The 21,127-nt window shown below is 43.9% G+C and overlaps 1 protein-coding gene across 2 annotated transcripts in view; it reads right to left on the minus strand.

Moving 5' to 3' along the window:
- The window catches only part of MYOCD (myocardin), a 93,148-nt gene extending 72,063 nt beyond the window's left edge, over positions 1-21,085 (minus strand). For both annotated transcript variants that reach the window (XM_010842994.1, XM_010842992.1), the window contains exon 1: positions 20,813-21,085. In XM_010842994.1, coding sequence (XP_010841296.1) covers positions 20,813-20,867 — 55 coding nt within the window. In that variant the 5' untranslated portion in view covers positions 20,868-21,085. The remainder of the gene's footprint in view (positions 1-20,812) is intronic.
- Between the last annotated feature and the right edge of the window lie 42 nt (positions 21,086-21,127).

Here is a 21,127-nt window from a genome sequence, read left to right on the forward strand (position 1 = left end):
GCAATTCCCTAATTTTGATGAGTGAACCCAAGAGTCTTCTTCCAACAACATTTCAAAATAATAACACAAGGAGGTCCTCTCTGGGCCCCAGTCTCCCTTCCCATGAAGGACAGGACAGACAAAGTCAGCAATAGGTGTTCTCAAACTTAAAAAAAATCACTGAAAACTTTTTGTTTTTCCAAGCTGAAATCCTACATGGAAGGAAAAGCAAAAACAAAACAACACCCAGGACCAGGGTGCACAATAAAAGCAGAACCTCTTGTGAAATGTCAGAGTTCTAAGAATCAGAGTTTGAAAAATCATTGGATTGGATCGTCTCTTAATCTCTTCCAACTTAAATATGTTACTTTCGTGATTTTGATCTGAAAAAGTCTCAACCCGCCAAGGAGACATTGCTCAGGAACAGATGGGTTGATTTTATCCACGGAGTGAGGACTGAGGGGTGGATTACGACGCCACCTTTGCCTCAGCAGAACCCTGTTTCTCCAGCCCTTCTCCGTCCTTTGAATGTCCTTGTGTGCTCAGTAGCTTCAGTTGTGTCTGACCCTTTGCGACCCCATGGACTGTAGCCCACCAGGCTCCTCTGTCCATGGGATTCTCCAGGCAAGAATACTGGAGTGGGTTGCCATTTCCTTCTCCATTGAACCTCTTTGCAGGGGTATAAAGCCTCACAAGATGCAGGAAAGCTTCGGATTCAGAGGACCACACCCAGGTTCCTTAGCAACAGCAGCAGAGGGAAGCCTTTCTCACCAGCAGATGGTGGTGGGCTGTTGCTCTCTTTCTGCATCACCTTCTTACAGTGGGCTCTTGGCTCCCAGTAGAATCCTCTGAACCCTACTTAGCAATCAGCATCCCTTGGTAACCCTGAGGGCCATCTTTCCATCAGACCTATAGCCCTGCTTTTACTCTCGTTGCTCTATACTTTCTTCAAGTCCTGCATATGCAACATGCCCTCTGTCTAAATACGAATTCTTTTAATCATTTGAGTATTGGATAATGGAGGTCAAAGTCCAGAATCCCAGAGAAAACCAAAGTGAACTGCATTCAAAAATTAACCTGCATCTATACAGAATTCCTACTTTGCACACAGGCAAAATACTTATGGGTTGCAGTTAGAAGATCACCAGAACTCTGTCTGCTGAAATATATCAGTGGATGTCCTCTGCAAGTCAGAAGAGAGTTCAGGGGACCAGGCCCTGCTCTTCCCATGAAATAGCTGTGTGACCTTGGTCAAAGATACGTCACCTCTCCACAACTCGGCTCTCTTCTACTAAAACAAGAAAGATGAGCTGGTGATCCCGGAGGTCCCTTGGAGTGTTAATATTTCATGACCCTTGGCTTCATCTTTGACCAGGGTCTTTCTTTGTATGTCTCAAAATTCAAGCCACTGAGATGTTTCTTAATCTCAAGAGTTTTCCCCATGAGATGATGCGACATGTCTTGGAATAGTTCTAAGCATTATGTTCAAACTGCAGGAAAAAGGCAGTTTTTTCCTTTTTGGTTCTAAGAAGTCAGATGTGAAATGCTGGGTCTTGAAATGAACCTCGAGAAGGAAACGTGACCCCAAATACTATCACTTTTACAAAGACTCCAGAAATCTTTAGGGACCCCAGGCCAATTTGATGATCACACAATCTTGCATGAATCTACCAACTCAGTCTCTCAAAAAGGATTCAGTGGTTCCTTGCTATAGGCTGAGGCATCTCCAGACACTGACCATGATATACAGTAATTTAAGGTGTGAATAATCTAGTGAGGAAGAAAAGACACCCATACATGAGTCAGAGAAATAAAGTGTTAGGCAACACATGATTAAAGCATCCATATTCATAGGAGGCTACCAAGGATAAAAGAACAGAACCTTTACTTTTTCAAGGGAGAATCTTATTAGAAAGAGGGCTGATAAAGGGAATTGCTGATCAAGGGAAGAAGCACTCATTGAAAACTAGAATATGGAATCAACATGGTACCTCCTGTCCAGTGCCAGCTTTGTGAGCATATCACCTGCCACCAGCATCCCATGAAGGGCCCCGTGCTTAGTCTAAAGCTGTGTTTTCACCACCTGAAATTGTAACCATTTACAGGGCCTCACATTATAATCCTGCATCGGACCCCACCCACTATGGAGTGTACCCCAGAATATCACCTTGTTCCAGGAGAGGGATCCTACTATGGGGTGGGAAGAGATAGGACTGGAAAAGGAAGTGGGGTTCATGGACAGAGGGCCTTGAATTCTATGCTGTACTGCTCAGACTTTATCCTGTAGAAAGATAGAAGGTTATTTTTTCAAATTTTAAACTTTTTTAAGAGTTTAAATTTTAAACTTTTTTGTATTAGGGCACAGCTGATCAACAATGGTGTGGTAGTTCCAGGTGAACAGCTAAGGATCTCAGCCATATCTGTACATGTATCCATTCTTCCCCAAACCCTCCTCCCATCCAGGCTAACATAACACTGAGTAAAGTCCCATGTGCTATACAGTAGCACTTTGTTGATTATTCATTTTAAGTGGAGCAGTGTATACATGACCTTTCCAAACTCCCTAGCTATTCCTTCCCCTCCCCACCTAGGCAACCATAAGTCTGTGAGTTTCTTTCTGTTTTGTAAGTTCATTTGTATCATTTCTTTTTAGATTCTACCTATGAGGGATGTCATATCATAGTTCTAGAAGGTATTTTTTGAGCAGCACAGTTATATGGTAACATTGAGATTTTAGGACAAATAATCTTGTGATTACAATGAATGGGGGAGACACGGCTGGTGTGAAGACCCTTATCAGGATCCATTAGCAAAGTAAGAAAGTTCACTTAGACATGGTGAGAACAGAGAGGAGAGGTAAAATTTGAGAAACAAATGGAAAAGAGGAATCACTGTGTCTTGATAATAAATCGAAGACGGAGAGACAGAGACAGTTGAATCAAATTTACATGACAATTTCTTTCCCCAGGCTTTTGCAAAAAAAGATAAAAATAAAATGACAAACACTAAAGCACGGTGACTGTAATTATTGGTGGCAAAATTGGTAAGTCTGTCAGGGGCCTCTGAGGCAAGGCTTTCATTGGCAGAAAGGTGAGTGGGTTAACATTGTTCAATCTTTCATTTTATCCACTCAGTATTTACTGATCTCTTCCTAAATGTCTAGATACCACTTTAGGTATTAAAGATCTGGCTGCAAATAAAGCAGTCACAGGCTCTGCCTATGAAAATTTTACAGCCTAGGAGGGAAAAGATGTTGAACAATTACAATTGTGGGTATATGGTGAATGGGAAGCGGCACGTCATTTTGAATCAGAGAGACTTTTCTGGTCTTTTCTCCCAGGAAACTTAAACAAATAAATAAATGGAGTTGTTAAGCCCATGACACTTAATTTGCTACCTTTCCATTTCACTAAACTACAGCCTACTTTGTGTGTGTGTGTGTGTGTGGGGTGTGTGTGTGTGTGTGTGTGTGTGTGTGTGTGTGCAATGGTAATTTCCGTTTCCAAAAGACTTGGCTTCCCCGATGAGAAGGGGAGATTTTGACAGAGTAAAAGATAAAAGAGAAAATGAGAAGCAAGTGATACTTGCCTTCCGTTCCCTTCTGAATGGTTTTCCACTGAATTACCAGGCAATGCTCTTTTGACCTACTACAGAGATGGGTTTTGTGTAGCCAAGATGTTCCCACTGGATGGCCTCTCACCCAGCCAGGCTGGGCTTTTCCCTAGAAATTTTGGAAATAGGACTGGGAGACAGATGTCTATTTTGGAGCTGTGAGGAGTGGCCATTTTCAACCACATGAACTGGACAGATGGTGAACCTGGCTGACAGGATGCAAAGAGCCAGTGAGAGTGTGGCTGGAGGGTGTTCCAGTCCCCAATTCCAGCCCATCCTCCTCTATGGATCAATCACGTTCCTGTTGCTGAGTTCCATGAGACATCCCTGTATGCTTATAAGCTTTTCTGTTTAAGCTTGTTCAGGAATTCTATTTAATTCTCTACTGTTTGCAAACCAAGATGCTCCCTACTGATTACCATTGAAGAGGGACAGCCGGTGGCAGTGGAAAGTTACCAGGACAAGCAAGCAAAGCTCTGAGACCTATTTTTAAATCCTGGTTCACTAATCAAAATCCCTAAGGTATGGACCCAGGGTTTGTAAAGGTGGCCAAAACATATACTGCAAAGTGTGACATTGGCAGAGCCTGGAAGCCGGGATAGGCATGTTGCAGGAAACATCTCTGAGTGGTGTTAATGTTGCATCTTCTCTCTGTGGGGCCAGGTAAGGACCTCAAGCCCTAGACAGAGCAGAGCATCAGCCAGCTGCAGGTTCTCCCCTCAGAAGGGGCAGTCATATCTGTCCATAACGTAGGCATTGAACTTCTTTTGTTGACCTCCACCCTGGGTTTTGGGCTTCCTGGGTGGCTCAGCAGTAAAGAATCCACCCACAATGCATGGGACATGAGTTCTATCCCTGGGTCGGGAAGATCTGCTGGAGGGGTAATGGCTTCCCACTCCAGCATTCTTGCCTGGGAAATCCCGTGGACAGAGGAGCCTGGAGGGCTACAGTCCATGGGGTTGAAATGAGTCAGACATGACTGAGCAACTAAAAAACAACCACACCCTGGGTTTAGCTGAACCGACCTTCAGGTACAACCCCTGACTTTGACATCACTGTCTTCAAGGACACAGGCCAGTGGATGGTTTTGTGGAAAGTAACAAGCAAGGGACTTCTCTGGTGGTCCAGTGGCTAAGATTCCAGGCTCCCAATGCAGGGAGCCCAGGTTCGATCCCTGGGCAGGGAACTAGATACCACATGCCTCAACTAAGAATTAGCATACTGCAACTAAAGATTCCCACATGCTGCAACTAAGACCTGGCTCAGTCAAATAAATAAATATTTAATTAAAAAAATAAGATGTTTAAAAAAAGGAAAGAAAGTAACAAGCAGGACCACCCCCAGAAGTTTCAGTGATGTTCTGGGCTGGAAGCTGATACTGTTGGACACAGACTGTTGAAATAACTGCTCTCTTCTTGCCCAATAGGTGGCCTGCCTCAGAATCCTTTCCTCTACCTGCCACTTTATGGCAAATAGATGGGAAAACAATGGAAACAGTGACAGAATTTTTTTTTTTTTTTGAGATGAAAAATCACTGCAGATGGTGACTGCAGCCATAAAATTAAGAGACGCTTGCTCCTTGGAAGAAAAGTTATGACCAACTTAGACAGCATATTAAAAAGCAGAGACATTATTTTGCCGACAAAGGTCTGTCTAGTCAAAGCTATGGTTTTCCAGTAATCATGTATGGATGTGACAGTTGGACTGTAAAGAAAACTGAGCACCGAAGAATTGATGCTTTTGAACCGTCATGTTGGAGAAGACTCTTGAGGGTCCCTTGGACTGCAAGGAGATCCAACCAGTCCAGCCTAAAGCAAATCAGTCCTGAATGTTTATTGGAAGGACTAATGCTGAAGTTGAAGCTCTAATACTTTGGCCACCTGATGTGAAGAGCTGACTCATTGGAAAAGACCCAGATGCTAGGAAAGATTGAAGGCAGGAGGATAGGGGGACAACAGAGGACGAGATGGTTTGATGACATCACTGACTCGACCGACATGAGTTTGAGTGAGCTCTGGCGGTTGGTGATGGACAGGAAAGCTTGGCGTGCTGCAGTTCATGGAGTTGCAAAGAGTTGGACACCAGTGAGCGACTGAACCGACTGACCTGGTATTTTCCAACTCTGGGACAAACTGCCCTCCCAGGAGCAGCCTGCATCACTTGTGGGTCTGATGCTGTCTCGGTTGGGGTACACAGGCATCAGCCCACCTGGTACAGAGGACACAAGCCGATGAGAGCTGAGAGAAGGTGGCCTTTTAGGCCAGGTTGTCTACACTGTTCCTGCCCCAATCCTGGCCGTGTTTTTCAAACAAGGCTGAAAGCCAGGGATTATCTTCGTGTGTCCTGTTGACATCTGAGCACACTCTGCTCCTCACCTTCAGAGTCCAGGCACCAACAATAACTGTTCCCTTGGCCACTTACCCTGTGCACTGACATGCAGCCAAGGGGTCACAGTGACCAAGGACAGAAGTGGACCGTCCACCCATCCATGTCTGGGGACACCCAGAAAGAGGAGGAGAAAATGACCATCGGGTGACTGAAGTAACCCTTTGTGGTCAGACGGAGAAGGGGAGCCTAGGGGCTGCTACACTGGCCTGAGCGGTCCTCATGGATGAGCACGGGAAAGAGGCTGGGGCCAGGCACTACAGTTCTTTCTTCACCTCACAAGACGTCCTGACTCTACTTCCTTTGAGACACAGAAGGAGACACACGAATTCAGGTCAGCTTCCAGCGCTGGACACACATCGGGTAGAAAACCATGGGCATGTTCACATGCCAAGAGCCCCAGCTCGGGCTGACCACGCGGTTGTTTCAATGATTAAGCCTCACGCACAGAGTCGAGTTGTTTGAGAACGACGTCTGCTCACACAAACACTGCAAAGCGACCCTTTCCCTAAGCACCATGCTCTCAGTTTGTCAAAACATTTGAAGAAGACTAATTCAGGCCTCAAAAGGAATTCTCTCTCACGCAGCCAGCTGCCAGGTCTGTGAGCCGAAGGCTTTATGTTACAATATTTCAAGACACTAGAGACAGGAGGAACGCGGGCCTCGAGTGGACGTCCCGTGGGGCTGACGACGTCAATAAGGGGACCGAAGGCTCTTCACCTGCTCTCTGGCAGGGGGGATGGGACGAGGAAGCCAGCTCTGGCCAGTCTAGATGCCTGTGAAGAGCAGTACAGGGCAGGAGTCACAGACGTGGGCTCTGAAGCCAGGGGTAGGTGCGTTCAAGTCCCAGCTTTTCCATTTACTACTCGTGGAGTTTTATGAGATGTCCTTTGGGGCTGGGTGCTCCAATTTCTCCATCCATGAATGTGGGGGGACAGACAGGGGGCCAGCGTACCACCCCCTAGGACTGTTGTGAGGAGTCAGTTCGTATAACATATACGTGATGTGCTAATAGCCGTACTCAGTAAGCAGTGAGCACGTGATCATTCTTGGGGTGCTCTAAAGGACTGTGGTGTGTGTCCCCAAAGTCCTCCCTGTGTGGGGAGGACCAGCCAGCCTCGGGCCACGCTGTCATCAGAACTGCCCACTGAGCCCTGCCCGCTCAGCCGTGGGGAAATTTTTTCCTCCATCGCAAACAGGTCCCTGGAGCGCAGAACAGCAACTCAGCAACTGACATAAACAATTTCAAACAATCATTTCAAAAGACAAATGGCTCCATTTGGGCATCAAGATTCCTCCCAGAGGCTTTCCCTGCCTGTTTATGTGTTCCGTGGCCTCCAGCCACAAGTGAATTAGGCGGACAGCGCGCTCATGCCCAGGGAGGCGGGAAGGGCCTGTGCGGACCAGCACCTGCTATTTGACCTGCTTTCCTTGAAAGCTGATGCTGGGGGTGGGGGATTCTGGAGGAAAGAAACTCGCATTTCCACCTGCCAGTGCCCACCTGTCATGGGAAACATAGTGAGATACAGGGAAAATAGAAAGTGTAGGTATATTACAATTTTTTTACACATTAGAAAATAATCTTGGCCCTGCTTTTTTTTTTTTTAACAAGGTTTTGCAACAATCAAAAATAATATTTCAGGACTTCCCTGGTGGCTGCTACTGCTAAGTCACTTCAGTTGTGTCCGACTCTGTGTGACCCCAGAGATGGCAGCCCACCAGGCTCCCCCGTCCCTGGGATTCTCCAGGCAAGAACACTGGAGTGGGTTGCCATTTCCTTCCCTGGTGGCACAAGTGGTTAAAGAAGATGGCTGCCAATGCAGGAGATGTAAGAGAGGCAGGTTCGATCCTTGGATTGGGAAGATCCCCTGGGGGAGGAAATGGCAACCCACTCCAGTATTCTAGCTGGAACATTTCCTGTCTCTGGGACGTTCCATGGTGCTGGGTTCTAGTCTATGTGCTAAGACCAGAAACTTCTGCAGAGGGTGGTGCTTTACCGAAGCCAAAGTCTCCTTTGTTTCTATGCCTATTCAGTTCTCTCAGTAGAACTTGCTGAATTCCACCTCTCCTAATTCAGTCCTTTCTGTCTTGAAGCCAGAGGAGATAGCTGCTTCCTGCTAAAACAGCTCTAAGCAGAAGGACCATTTATTTTGTTGAGAGTGACTGGCTTTGAAAAAGCCAGGCGTCCACCCATCTCTGCACCATCCCCATGGCTTCCCCCTGGCTGTGTGTTCCTCAGAGGAACCACGTGGCCAACTTGGTTCTGGGAGCCCAGAGCCCAGGCTCTGCTTCTAAATCTACTAAGTGACCTTGGGCAAATTTCTTAACATCCCTGACCCTCAGGTCTCCTCATCCGCACGACCAATTTTGCAATCTCACAGAGTTGTTATGAAGATATAGGCACAATGACTCGAGAGTTTAATTCACCATAAAAATAAAAGATGTTATAATTTAGCAGACTGCTGTCTGAACCCCAGGCACTGCTCCCTGTAGTCAGAGCTCTCCACCTTGGTTTCAGCTTTAGACAGAATGACATTTTCAGTTGTCTAGGTGGAGGATCTGGGATATCAGGGGAGCTGGAAGAACAGTCATGAGCCATGCTCATCCTTAGAGCTGACTGGTAACCTTGCAAGATTCGGCTCTCACCGGAAACACATTAAGACCTGAGCTGAACAACCACCACCTCTGTCTGGAGAATGAAAATGATAACAATGTCTTCCTCAAAAAGTTTTTTTTGAAAGAGAGGGAAAGTGATAGTATGTATATAAAACATTTATAGAATATATTGTAAATGCTGCAGTGATAATGATTATCTGTATTACTTGCAAACACCACCTGGGGTTGAAAAGGAATCAGGGACTTCCTTGGTTGTCCAGTGGTTAAGACTTCATTTTCCAATGCAGAGGGTGCAGGTTCAATTCCCAGCTGGGGGGTGGGGTTTAGATCCCGCATGACTCAGGGCCAAAAACCAAAACATAAGACAGAAACAATATTGTAACAAATTCAGTAAAGATATTAAAATGGTCCAAGGACTTTGTTGTTGATCCAGTGGCTAAAACTCCACACTCCCAATATGGGGGCCTGGGTTCGATCCCTGGTCAGGGAACTAGATCCCATATGCTGTAACTAAGACACGGCACAGACAAATAAATAAACAAGTAAAATAAATATTTTAAAAATGGTCCACATTAAAAGATATCTTAAAAAAAGAAAGCAATGAGGAGAGTTAGCAGCAAATCTTATGACATAATCATCAGAGGTTAGTGGTTGGTAATTTACAAACAAATTGATATTTTATAATAATATTAAAGGTATTTAAAAATACTGTACAACAGCCTATAGTATACGGATGTAGGTAAGGAGAAGGCAATGGCAACCCACTCCAGTGTTCTTGCCTGGAGAATCCCAGGGACGGGGGAGCCTGGTGGGCTGCCGTCTATGGGGTCGCACAGAGTCAGACACGACTGAAGCGACTTAGCAGCAGCAGCAGCAAGGATAAAATCATGAATACTAATCTGTGAATAAAAGTGCTAGCTTTGTTGAAGTCTATAGACACATGAAGGCAAAAGGAGAAGGGGGCAGCAGAAGAAGGGATGGTTGAATGGCATCACTGATTCAATGGACATGAGTTTGACAAACTCTGGAAGAGAGTGAAGGGTAGGGGAGCCTGGAGGCTGCAGTCCGTGGGGTCCCAGAGTCGGACACAACTTAGCAACTGAACAACAGCAAACACATCCCTGTACTAGATCAAGTACTTTTTATTTGCCTTTTCACTACAGCCACACAAAATTTCCACAGAGCGGGCAGTTTTTGGTCCCGTGTTCTCAGATGAATAAGAGGAGAGCTTGAAGAACATGCTCAAGTTCACACGATCAGGAATGGAGGAGCCACAATCTGAACCCAGGTCAACGAGACAGCAGGGTCTGTATCACAACATACATATTGGAATTTTCCGATATAAATTAACCAGAGGGATTGTCAGTGTTCAGTCTCAGCTGGGGACCAGGTTTTCTCTGTTGTAGTTTGAATGTGAACATGCTCTTGGATTAGTGGGAATTTAAAACACCTTCAACCTCCCAGGTATTCAGCCAACTTGGCTCAGCAGCTCTTCCCATCAGGAATCTTTATCTCCTGTGACTCCATGGCTTAAACATAAACATGCAAGCAAAGCCCACTGCTAATGTATGAATCACCCAAGTTATTCTTGATGACTACAGAAGATGCAGGAGACACTGAATAGATCTTTGAAATAAGGAATATAGGAATATAAGAAAGAATATAAGAAAAATTAAAAATTACTTATTGTCTAGATACCCGGAGATCATCACTGAGAATGGGTCTTTTTAGACTTTATTCTATGCTTAAACACTTCTGGTAGTTTCTGGTATGTTTTGATCCCTAATATGCTGAGTTTAAAATATTTCAACTTTCAAAGTAGTTTCTGTTTAAAGGGAACCCTCATGCACTATTGGTGGGAATATAAATTGGTGCCTCCACTGCGGAAAATAGTATGGAAGTTCTTCAAAACACTAGAAATACAACAACCAAATGATTCAGCAATTCTACTCCTGGGTATACATTAAAAAAAAATGTTAATTTGAAAAGATACACACACCCCAACATTCACAATATTATTGTCTATAAATGCCAAGATATAGAAATAACCAGAGTGTCCATCAACACCTGGATAAAGATAAATAGATGAAGAAGACATGGTATTTACACACAGTGGAATATTACTTGACCATAAAGAAGAATGAAAATTTGTCACTTGCAGCAACATGGATGGATTTGGAGGGCATTATGTTAAGTGAAATAAGACATATAAAAAAAGATAAATGTATGATACCACTGATATGTGGGATTTTAAAACTACAACAAGCTATAATACCTAAATTATAACAACGAAAGAAGCAGACTCACATATATAGAGAACAAACTGGTGGTTTCCAGTGGAGAAGAGGGAGAGGACCAGTATAGGTATAGGGGATTAAGAGGTACAAACTGCTGGGTATAAAATAGGCTCAAGGATGTGTTATACAACATGAGGAATATAGTCAACATTTTGTAATAACTATAAATGGAAAGTAACTTAAAAATTGTATAAAAATTTTAAAAATACAAAAAATAAAAATGCTTTTTAATTGCCATTTGATCAAGAAATGAGATAATATATAACATTTACTGACATTTCTCTGTGTTTGGGGAGGGCACTAAATTTAAAACTGTCTTCTAGGGAGGTGGGAAGAAGGTTGAAGAGAGAAGGGACATAAATATACCTGTGGCTGATTCATGTTGATGTTTGGTAGAAACCAACACAATTCTATAAAGCAATTATCCTTTAATTAAAAAATAAATAAATTTAAAGAAAATTTTCTTCTAACATTTTATGCCTCATCAGTTACTCTCTGTAAAACTGAGTATCAAAAAGTTCCATGTGATTATTTGGCAAAACTAATACAATTATGTAAAGTTTAAAAATAAAATAAAATTTAAAAAAAAAAAAGGAGAGGAAAAAAAAAAAAGTTCCATGTGGAACTTTACCTCGGATAAGAAGCCAGACCAACCAGTCGTGAGGACAACAAAATTGAATGACTTCCTGAAAGGAGAGTTCCCGGAAATAGGAAAGTAAAAAGCTGCTTATGGGGTATTTTCAAGTCATTATCTGTAGAATAGGGACATTCCTGGGGGCTACTGGACTATATTTAATGAGAAAGAACTGATGCCTTTGTACCATTTAAGAGTCTAAGGGGAAAGAGACGCAGATTGAGGGCTGGATAACTTACTTGAGAGGCAGTTCAGATGGAGATGTTAGGCAAGACATACTGAGAATTTGACAGGCTGTAATCACTGACCATTGCTACACATACCCAGTGATGACTGAGGTTCTAGATGGGGGACCCAATAAATACATTTTACAATGTTACAGTGGCTTAATCCACTGCTTCTACTGCTCGAATCCTATTGCTTTCTCTAACGATCTAAGGTATCTGAATACAGCAAACATCAACTGGAGTGGCTGAAATGTAAGAGAAGTATTCTAGTAGTATCTATAGGGGAATAGGAGAATTTATCTTCCTTCAACTAACAGGAGAAAAGAAAGAAATGATTCTTTCTTCAGTGGTTCCAGGGAGCACTTTGCTATGCTCTGTAAAAATTAAAGTCGGGAATCAGCTTTATTTATTCTAAATTTCTGGGAATAAATGGTACATCTTATTGTAACAAAATTTGGAGATCCTTGTTTTTTACCTAAAAATATTAATTCAGAGAATTCTCTGGTGGTCCAGCAGTCAGGATTCTGCACTCTCACTGAAGGAGGTGTGGGCTCAATTCCTGGTCAAGGAACGAAGATCCCACAAGCCATGCAGTGTGACAGAAAAAAAAAAATTTTTTTTAAGCAATTCAAATCTAGTTAAGTAAAGCTTGACTTACCAGCTATTCTGGATGATGTCAGGATGGAAATGACTGCAAATCGCTGATTTAAACAAATGCTCTCTGCTCAATAAAGCTGAAAATCTGAGTACTTAAATCATAAGACTGCAAAAATTTGTTATTTGGCTAATGGTTGTGCTGATGTCTTAAAAATCATATTTAGGACTTCCATGGTGGTTCAGTGGTTAAGAATCCACCTGCTAATGCTGGGGACATGGCTTCAATCCCTGGTCCAGGAAGATTCCACATGCCATGGCGTAGCTAAGACCATGCACCGCAACTACTGAGCCTCGCTCTAGAGCCTGTGCTCCACAACAAGAGAAGCCCCCACAAAGAGAAGCCCATCCCCACAACTTGAGAGTAGCCTCCGTTTGCTGCAACGAGAGAAAGGCTGTGCATAGCAACAAAGACCCAGTGCAGCCCAAAATTAACTAATTAAAAAAAATCTTATGTATGTCTATCGAACTCACCATTCCATGCCTCTCTCTTGTGCAATTCACAAGCCACCAGATCAAATAATCCCTTCTCACATGGGGAATGCAGAGAAAGCCTCAGTAATTCTACGAAGGTCTTTCCCTCACAAATGGCAGGAACCATTTTGCCAGCATGGAAACAGGTACCCAGTGAGCTGAGCTGACTTTCCCAAGATTGTGAGTCAGAGAGTGGGTGTGTGGGCTCCTGCATAGGTCTAAGTTCTACCCACTGGAGAGCGGGCATAAGACTTCAAAGGCTGGTACCTGGGAAACACACTTGCTGACTTCACCTTCCTGATCCAGGCAGAGATGCAAGACAGCTAGTCACTATCTGATAGAGGACCAGTGCGCTCGTGCTACATGAGAATGAAGCAGATGAAAGACCACGTTATGCTCCAACACCTCCTATTCAGGTTCGGCTTTTCTGAGGCACATGAAACCCTATCCCTCCAGTTGAGCACTTGGACATCTGCCATGCAATTCCATTAATTGTCCAGTTCAACTCAATTAGATCAGAAGCCATTAAATTTGGTTCAGTTCAATTTGACAAAATCTTACTGTGTCTATCATGCACTGTAGCAGATAAAAGAGGAAGGCCACTCTTTATGGTCTTAAAAAACATTTTCATTTTTCCAAAGATCCCAGGTACATTAAATTGGATTCATTATTATCCTTAGTACAGGTCACATTGTCATCACTGACCCATGAATGTTGTTGTTCAGCCACTAAGTTGTGTTTGATTCTTTTCGACTCCATGGACCGCAGCATGCCAGGCTCCTCTGTCCTTCACTGTCTCCCGGAGTTTGCTCGGATTTATGTCCACTGAGTCAGTGATGCTATCTTACCATTTCATCCTCTGCAGCCCTCTTCTCCTTTGCCTCCAGTCCTTCCCAGCATCAGGGTCTTTTGCAGTGAGTTGGCTCTTCGCATCAGGTGGCCAAAGTATGGAGCTTCAGCTTTAGCATCAGTCCTTCCAATGAATATTCAAGGTTGATGTCCTTTACTATTGACTGGTTTGATCTCCTTGCGGTCAAAGGGACTCTCAAGAGTCTTTTCCAGCACCACAATTTGAAAGCATCAATTATTCAGCACTCAGCTTTCTTTATGGACTAACTCTCACATCTGTACATGACTACTGGAAAAACCATAGCTTTGACTATATGGACATGTGTTGGCAAAGTGACATCTCTGCTTTTTAATATGCTGTCTAGGTTTATCATAGCTTTTCTTCCAAGAAGCAAGCATCTTTCAATTTAATTCATTTGATTAAAAATCAGCATGCATGTCACCACCAATCAAGCTAAAACCAGCATCACGATAACCTTTCTCTTCCCTTGGACCACATTCGTATCTACTCTCCCCGTGTCTCCCACTTCAGAGGCAACTACTTTTCAGAATTCTGTATTTATATCCACTCATTCTTTTTTTTTGTTGTTCTAGTTTTAAGCCCCTACCCTTGACACCAATATGCCTAAAATATATATAAAAACATACCCCGTTTACTTTTATTGTTTCTGAATAGTCTTTGGTGGGAAAATAAAATGTACTCATTCAAGGCATTTTTAACAGTGCCTAATCTATGCCCATCACCGTTTTCGGTGCCAGGGAAGAAAGCAGTGAAAATGAAGGAACAAACAAAAATTCCTGCCCTCGTGGACAAATAAACAAATAACCAAGTAAAAAGTTTAGTGTCTGCTGTAGTGGTTAGAACTAGGGATAATAATAAGGATGGTTAGGTGTGGAGGGGAATTTGGGAGTGTTGCCATGGTAATGAAGATGCTAGGGAAGCCAAGCGCCTCCGAGTATATGAGGTGAAAGTAATGGTCTCAGGCAGGTGACCTGACTGAATATTCCTCTAGCTTTTTAAAAAAATTTATTTATTTACTTATTTTTGGCTGCATCGCGCCAGCTTCACTCTGGTTGTGGTGCCCTGCAGCATGTGGGATCTTAGTTCCCTGACTTGGGATTGAACCTACATCCCCCTGCATTGGAAGGCGAGTTCTTAACCACTGGACTATCGGGGAAGTCCTCCCCCTCTAGTTTTTATAAAAGATTTAAAATTCCTATTTAGGACTTGAAATACACTCATCTTCTAGGATCCAGCTAACTGTGTTGTCACATGGGCTTTTAGACAGCACAGCTTAAAGGAATCACACACAGAGAATTAGAGGGTTGGCTCTAACATCCCATGTGAGGACATGGGCTAGGTCTTTTCTGTTCCCCAAACAGACTCCCAGCTCCTAACACAGACTCCATTACAAGGGCAACAGGAAAGAGATATCTCATGCATGTCTGTTGAATGAATGCATAAATATGTAACTCTCATATAGCATTTTTCAGCACTTTCCAGGTGGCCTGTGAGCTCCTAGGGGACAGGGATTATATATAAGCCTCTGCTGGATATTCCTGGGATGGGGCATTGGTGACAATAAAAAACAGAGGTTTGAGGAGTGAGGCGGGGGAAGGAAAAGCATCAGAGTTTACACCTGGCTGGTGTGGAGGGCCTGTCGGCGACCTATGTGTAGAGATTAACCCCGTTAGAGAAATCACGCTCGGAAACTGTGAGGCTCTCTGTCCAGAAAAAATTTTCCATGATGTGTCTGTCCAGTTAAACTTGCCCTCTGAGGTGCTGTGTGAATAAAGGTGAAACATGCCTGGGAATCACTGCCTTTTAGAAGCTCATAACTGACATTAGAAATAGTAAAGTCTTCAGAAATTCTGCAATTAAAAATCCAATTTAATTTTTCACTATACTCTGTTCCCTCTTTCCATTTTCTGGTTTTGATGTGAGCTATTTTTTTTTAGAAGCCTTTATTGAGTTTGTTACCATATTGCTTCTGTCTCATGTTTTGTTTTTTTTCCCTGAGAGGGAAATCCCCAACCAGGGATCGAACCTGAACCCCCTGCATTAGAAGGTGAAGTCTTAATGCCTGGACCACCAAGGAAGTCCTTGCATCCCTCAAATTTCCTGCTGAACAACTTTAACATACTATGAAATGAGTCTTCTGGGGACCACCCTGTGGACAACAATGGGATTAAGGCTGGATAATCCATATGCAGGGAAAAGGGCTGAAGTACAGTCTGTAGGACAGAGGCATGTGGAGGGGTTACAGTGAGGAATGACATAGTGGCCGCTACTATCATAAGGTAGAATAATGTCTCCTTCCCCACAGATGTGCACATCCTACCCCTGGGGCCTATGAGTATGTGACCTTAGCTGTTCTTATGGACTGAACTGTGCCCCCCACCCACCCACCACATACCACATTTACATGCTGAAGCCCTAACCTCCGTATGTGATAGTATTTTTTTTTTTTTTTTTTACAGACTTGGTTTATTTATTTTACTTATTTGGCTGGCTGGGTTTCAGTTGCAGCATGCAGGATCCAATTTCCCGACCAGGAATCAAACCAAAATCCTCTGCATTGGGAGATTGGAGTCTTAACCACTGGACCATCAGGGATGTCCTTGGAGATGAAGCCTTTGGGAATAATTAGGTTTAGACAAGGACTCGATAGTGGGCCCCTCGTGATGAGATCAGGGTCCTATGAGAAGAGATCAGAGAGCTCGCTGTCTGTCTGCCTATCTTCCTCTCTGCCATGTGAGGACACAGTGAGAAAGCGACCGTCTGCAAGCCAGGGAGAGAACTCCGACCAGAAAATTACCATGATGGTAATGTTGGATTTCCAGCCCCCAGAGAAAATAAATGTCTGTTGTTTTGCTACCCAGGCTATGGTGTTTAGTTCTCGCAAAATTCCAAATTACGAAAAGAACACTGAATATATGAAGCAATTGAAAAGACTGCCTTCAGAATAATCTTAGGATAATAATGGGCTAATCATAAAGTCAGGGCTTCCCTGGTGGCTCAGTGGTAAAGAACCCGCCTGCCAAAGCAGGAGACGTGGGTTCTATCCCTGAGTTGGGAAGATCCCCTGGAGAAGGAAATAGCAACCTACTCCAGTATTCTTGCCTGGGAAATCCCATAGACAGAGGAGCCTGGCGGCCTACGGCCTGTGGGGTCACAAAAGAGTCAGACACGATTTAGTGACTGAACGAAACCAACAAATTATAAAGATGGCAGGTGTGAATTATTCATCAATCCACGCAAGACAAACTTACTGAACATCTACTCTATGTCTGGTTCCCCAAGGATATGACAGTTAAAAAATGACATAGTGATGCTTTTATGAAGCTTATAGTCGCTAAAACTTTACAAAAGTACTCAGGCTATTCATTCAGGAAAATTTAAAAACTGACTGCAAAGATGAACCACTCATATCCTCTATTTTGTAGATGGAAAAAAAAAAGAGATCTGAAGAGACCAATTAAATTTGGTGATATACATAGTTTTATAGCCCAGCTACCACAGAAAATGCAGAATGTCCAGTGTAGGTGAAAGTATGCTCCTAATATTGCAACAGGCTAAAAAATTAATCACTGCTTATCTCAAATTCAACTAGGGATCTTGCATTTTGATTTGCTAAATATTGACAACCCTAAATTTCTGGGGGATAGAGTCAAGGTCATGGCAGAAACCAGAGTCCACCTTGGTATGAGCTGTTTGAATGGGAAGAAGAGAAAAAGAGAACAAAGCAAAAGAAACACAATAGTTTTTTTAAAGGGAAACCCACTAATGGACCTCTCTCTCTCCTTTTGATCTTTTGTGCATGGTGTGTGTGTGTGTGTGTGTGCATGTGTGCACACATATGGGTCCTTGTGTCTTCCTGGCAGAGGATTATGGTAATGAGGAAAATTATCAACAGTGATACCGACTACAGATATCGACATAACTAGAAGATGGAATACAATAAAATGTGGTTAATTCAAAAACACTAAAATGACTGCATGTAAGTAAACTGCCTATGATGTATGCCCAACTGACACACAGCCCGATCACAGTTTTACGTATTCTAAATCTTCGCATTTTCACAGAACCATAAAATGTTTCTCAAGGGTGGGAGAAATCACCGAACCTAGCCTAGACATTTACAGATGAAGCAACCAAGAGTCACAGGGAAGAAATGTCAAACCTAGGACCACCCTGTAAATGAATATGAATAATAGAACAGTATTTTTTTTGTGTGGGCTAACTAAGTGCCAGGCATTTTCTTTTTAATGCTCTGCTTGTATTACCACATTTGTCACAACAATCTTATGATTCTTCTTATTATTCAAACAAAACAAATTGAGGCAGAGAAAATTATGTAATTTATCTAAGGTTTCAGGTTACACAGCTGATAAGAACAGGTACCTGCTAAAAATCCAGGGAGTCTGGCATTCCAGTAGGATGAATTTAGATCACTAAACATGTTTGTCCATGTAAACTTTCATGCGTATTGCTCCGGTAGCAGACTTTATAGTTCAATAACAAGGTCACTCAAATACAGTTTATAGAAAGTCAGTTGGAAACGGTTACCATAATGTTAGTTTCAGAGTGGAAACAGTTATCTGCTCCCTTATAAACCAGTCCTACCATCTTACTATGATCAGAGAATAATTGTTTCCTGCTTTTTGAAACATTTTAAATGAAATACACCAGAATCTACTATCAAAGCAAACATTAGCAGTGAGATGGAGTTTTACAAGTTTACATTTTGAGCAGTTTGTGAAAGAAAAGGAGTAGAAAAAAAAAGAAAACAAGAGAGAAAGAGAGAGAGAGAGAAATCAAAACAGAGAAGAGGCTTCTTGATCCATTGTTAGCCATAAAGTAAACTGAGGACTCTTGAAGAGGCCCTTGTGCTCTCAAGCTGCCAGCCAGACTTCTGTGTTCCTGCAGCTACAGCAGTAATGATCTCCAGGAAGAATAATCACATAAGAAAAATGATGCCTACTTAGTTTTACATTCAGTTTGTCTTCTTCTCTATCTTTCAAGACATCATCAACTCCTAACATCTCAGATGACCAAAACACTTTGTCCATTTTCAGACCCTCTGTTTCTGTTTATAGAAAGTAGAAGATTAAGCCTGCCTTTGTCTGCTTTGATAGCACGTTTTCCCAAAGCAACACTTTCTGTGACACAAAAGCATGTCCAAGTTAAAACAAACAAACAAACCAAGAACGACAAAAGTGAGGCTGCCATTGGAGTTCTCAGAAGCTCCAGGGTCCAGGTCTGCAAGATCTGCCTGGGAGACACAGGACTCCACCAGCCCACCAAGGCAGGAATTGGGAGAACCGTCCGCCTCTCCTCTGCACTGCAGCTGAAGGAAGCATCGCTTGACAAGCCTGTTTCGAAATTCCACTATCAAGTACATTCCCAAATCCATCCAGAGACAAACCAGGCCCTCCCCTGGCCCTACGGGGAACTGGTGAGGGCGCATCGGAAATGTGTGGAGCTTCTCACAGAACAAACTCACATCCTCTGTTCTTCAGAAAGGTGGCAGTGTTGCCCTGCGGTCCCGACCAAATTGCGAAGTGGTGGCCGTGTCTCTGTGTCTCTAGTGGATTAACGGACCAAGCACCTCACCTCACCACGGAAAGGATGGATTACTCCGCTGCAGAACGTAGTGCCTCACAGACTCGCCCCGGATCTTCAGGGCGCTGAGTCTTGTTTCAGGGCGCTTTGTCTTGAGCCCAAGTTCTCAAGTTTTTATCTCGCTTTGACAGTACAGAGCCATAGAAAATCTCCATGGGATCCCACAGACATCTAAAAGCCAGGCGCACCTAAGGAGGTCCCAGAGGGCCCTACTTTACAGCATCCACTCTTCTCATTTTTTGTAACCTCCTTCCAAGTGACATGCTGAGTGGTCCCATGTAGAAAGGCTATGGAAAACTTAGCAAACTATGCCAGCATCCTTATAACACCTGTTATGGGCAATGTTCACACCACAGTTTAAAGTAACTCACAGCATCTTCTGGGCTTCCCAGGTGGCAGTAGTGGTAAAGAACCCGGGCCTCCCAATGCAGGAGGTGCGGGGTCCATCCCTGGGTCAGGAAGATTCCCGGGGAGGAGGGCATGGCAACCCTTTCCAGTATTCTTGCCTGGAGAATCGCATGGACAGAGGAGCCTGGCGCGATACAGTCCACAGGGTTGCAAAGTCAGTCACGACTGCAGCGACTGAGCATGCAGACATGGCATCTTCTAGGTAGAAGCTGTACCATTTATTGAGCGGTTTGTCACAACTTTTCTAAAACCAATATTCTACACAGAGCTGCTGACAAAGAACTGAAGAACTGTCCCTGTCTCGGCGTGCAGACCCGCACACCAATATCTTCCAGGGGCGAGTACACGCAGCGGCCTGTTTGCGGGGCAGTTAAAGGCCCCGTCTCCTCCCCTACTCACCTTCCCTCAGTGTCCGCGGAGAAGTTTCTCTATCGGGACAGAAATTTGGGGGGAAAGTCTCCATTTATAAATATCAGATGGTTTGGGAAAAAATATTTGTGGCACTAGACTTTTTTTTTTCCCTACAGTGATGTCATTTTGAATACTTGGTGCGCTCCAAATTTGCTATTTTTACTTTCCCCAAGTGACTTTTTTTGGGAAATACATTTGTTTGGATTAGCTACATTTGAAGTGGCTCCTGTATGTAATGTCCAGCGCCAGGTTCATCTTCTCACAGTTCTCAGCTCTCAAACCTGAAATCCCCATGAGCTCATTTTCAAGGTTATTCCTTTTGGGATGCACCCTCCCCCCACAACTAATTTTTTTTTTCTCTAGACACAGATACAGAAACAAAAATAAAGGGATTGGCCTTCTCACAAACCAAACCACGCTCTGCGGCTCAAAGCATTGACAACAGAAGACATGAAAGCCACCCCCCCCCCCGCCCCCACCACCCAGGCTCATAAAATTCTTGACTTCCCAAATGTGCTTCTGGGGGACAGAGGTGCAGGAGCCAAGGCGGGCTCTGAAACGCGCACTGGAAGCAGTGTGCAGCTGAGACGTAGAAGAGGAGGAAGAGCTGAAGAAGGAACGCTCAGTGTCTTCGCCCTACCTGATCTGAACTTGGTCCTAATCAGCAAAGAGTGCTCAGACCCCAGGAGTGTCATGTTGAGTTGAGTCTCAGAGAGCCGCTGGTCCCTTAGCCAGACGCCCCCTGATGTCCACCAGGAACGGGCTCCCGGGAGCTCAGCTGACCGCAGTGAACAACCCAGAATTCATCCAACTCTCCTCGAGCTCCCCTGGGTAGGAGTACAGCGGCAGCCAGGGACCGAAACCCGTGTCCCCGGAAAGCGGCGGCCTCCCCCCTCGCCGCAGCGGGGCTACTGCGCTCTCGGCCGGCGGGACCCTGCGCCTCCTCGGGGTCTGG

Source organism: Bison bison, unplaced genomic scaffold, assembly GCF_000754665.1.
Source record: "Bison bison bison isolate TAMUID 2011002044 unplaced genomic scaffold, Bison_UMD1.0 scf7180017864180, whole genome shotgun sequence".
Classification (NCBI taxonomy): Eukaryota; Metazoa; Chordata; class Mammalia; order Artiodactyla; family Bovidae; genus Bison; species Bison bison.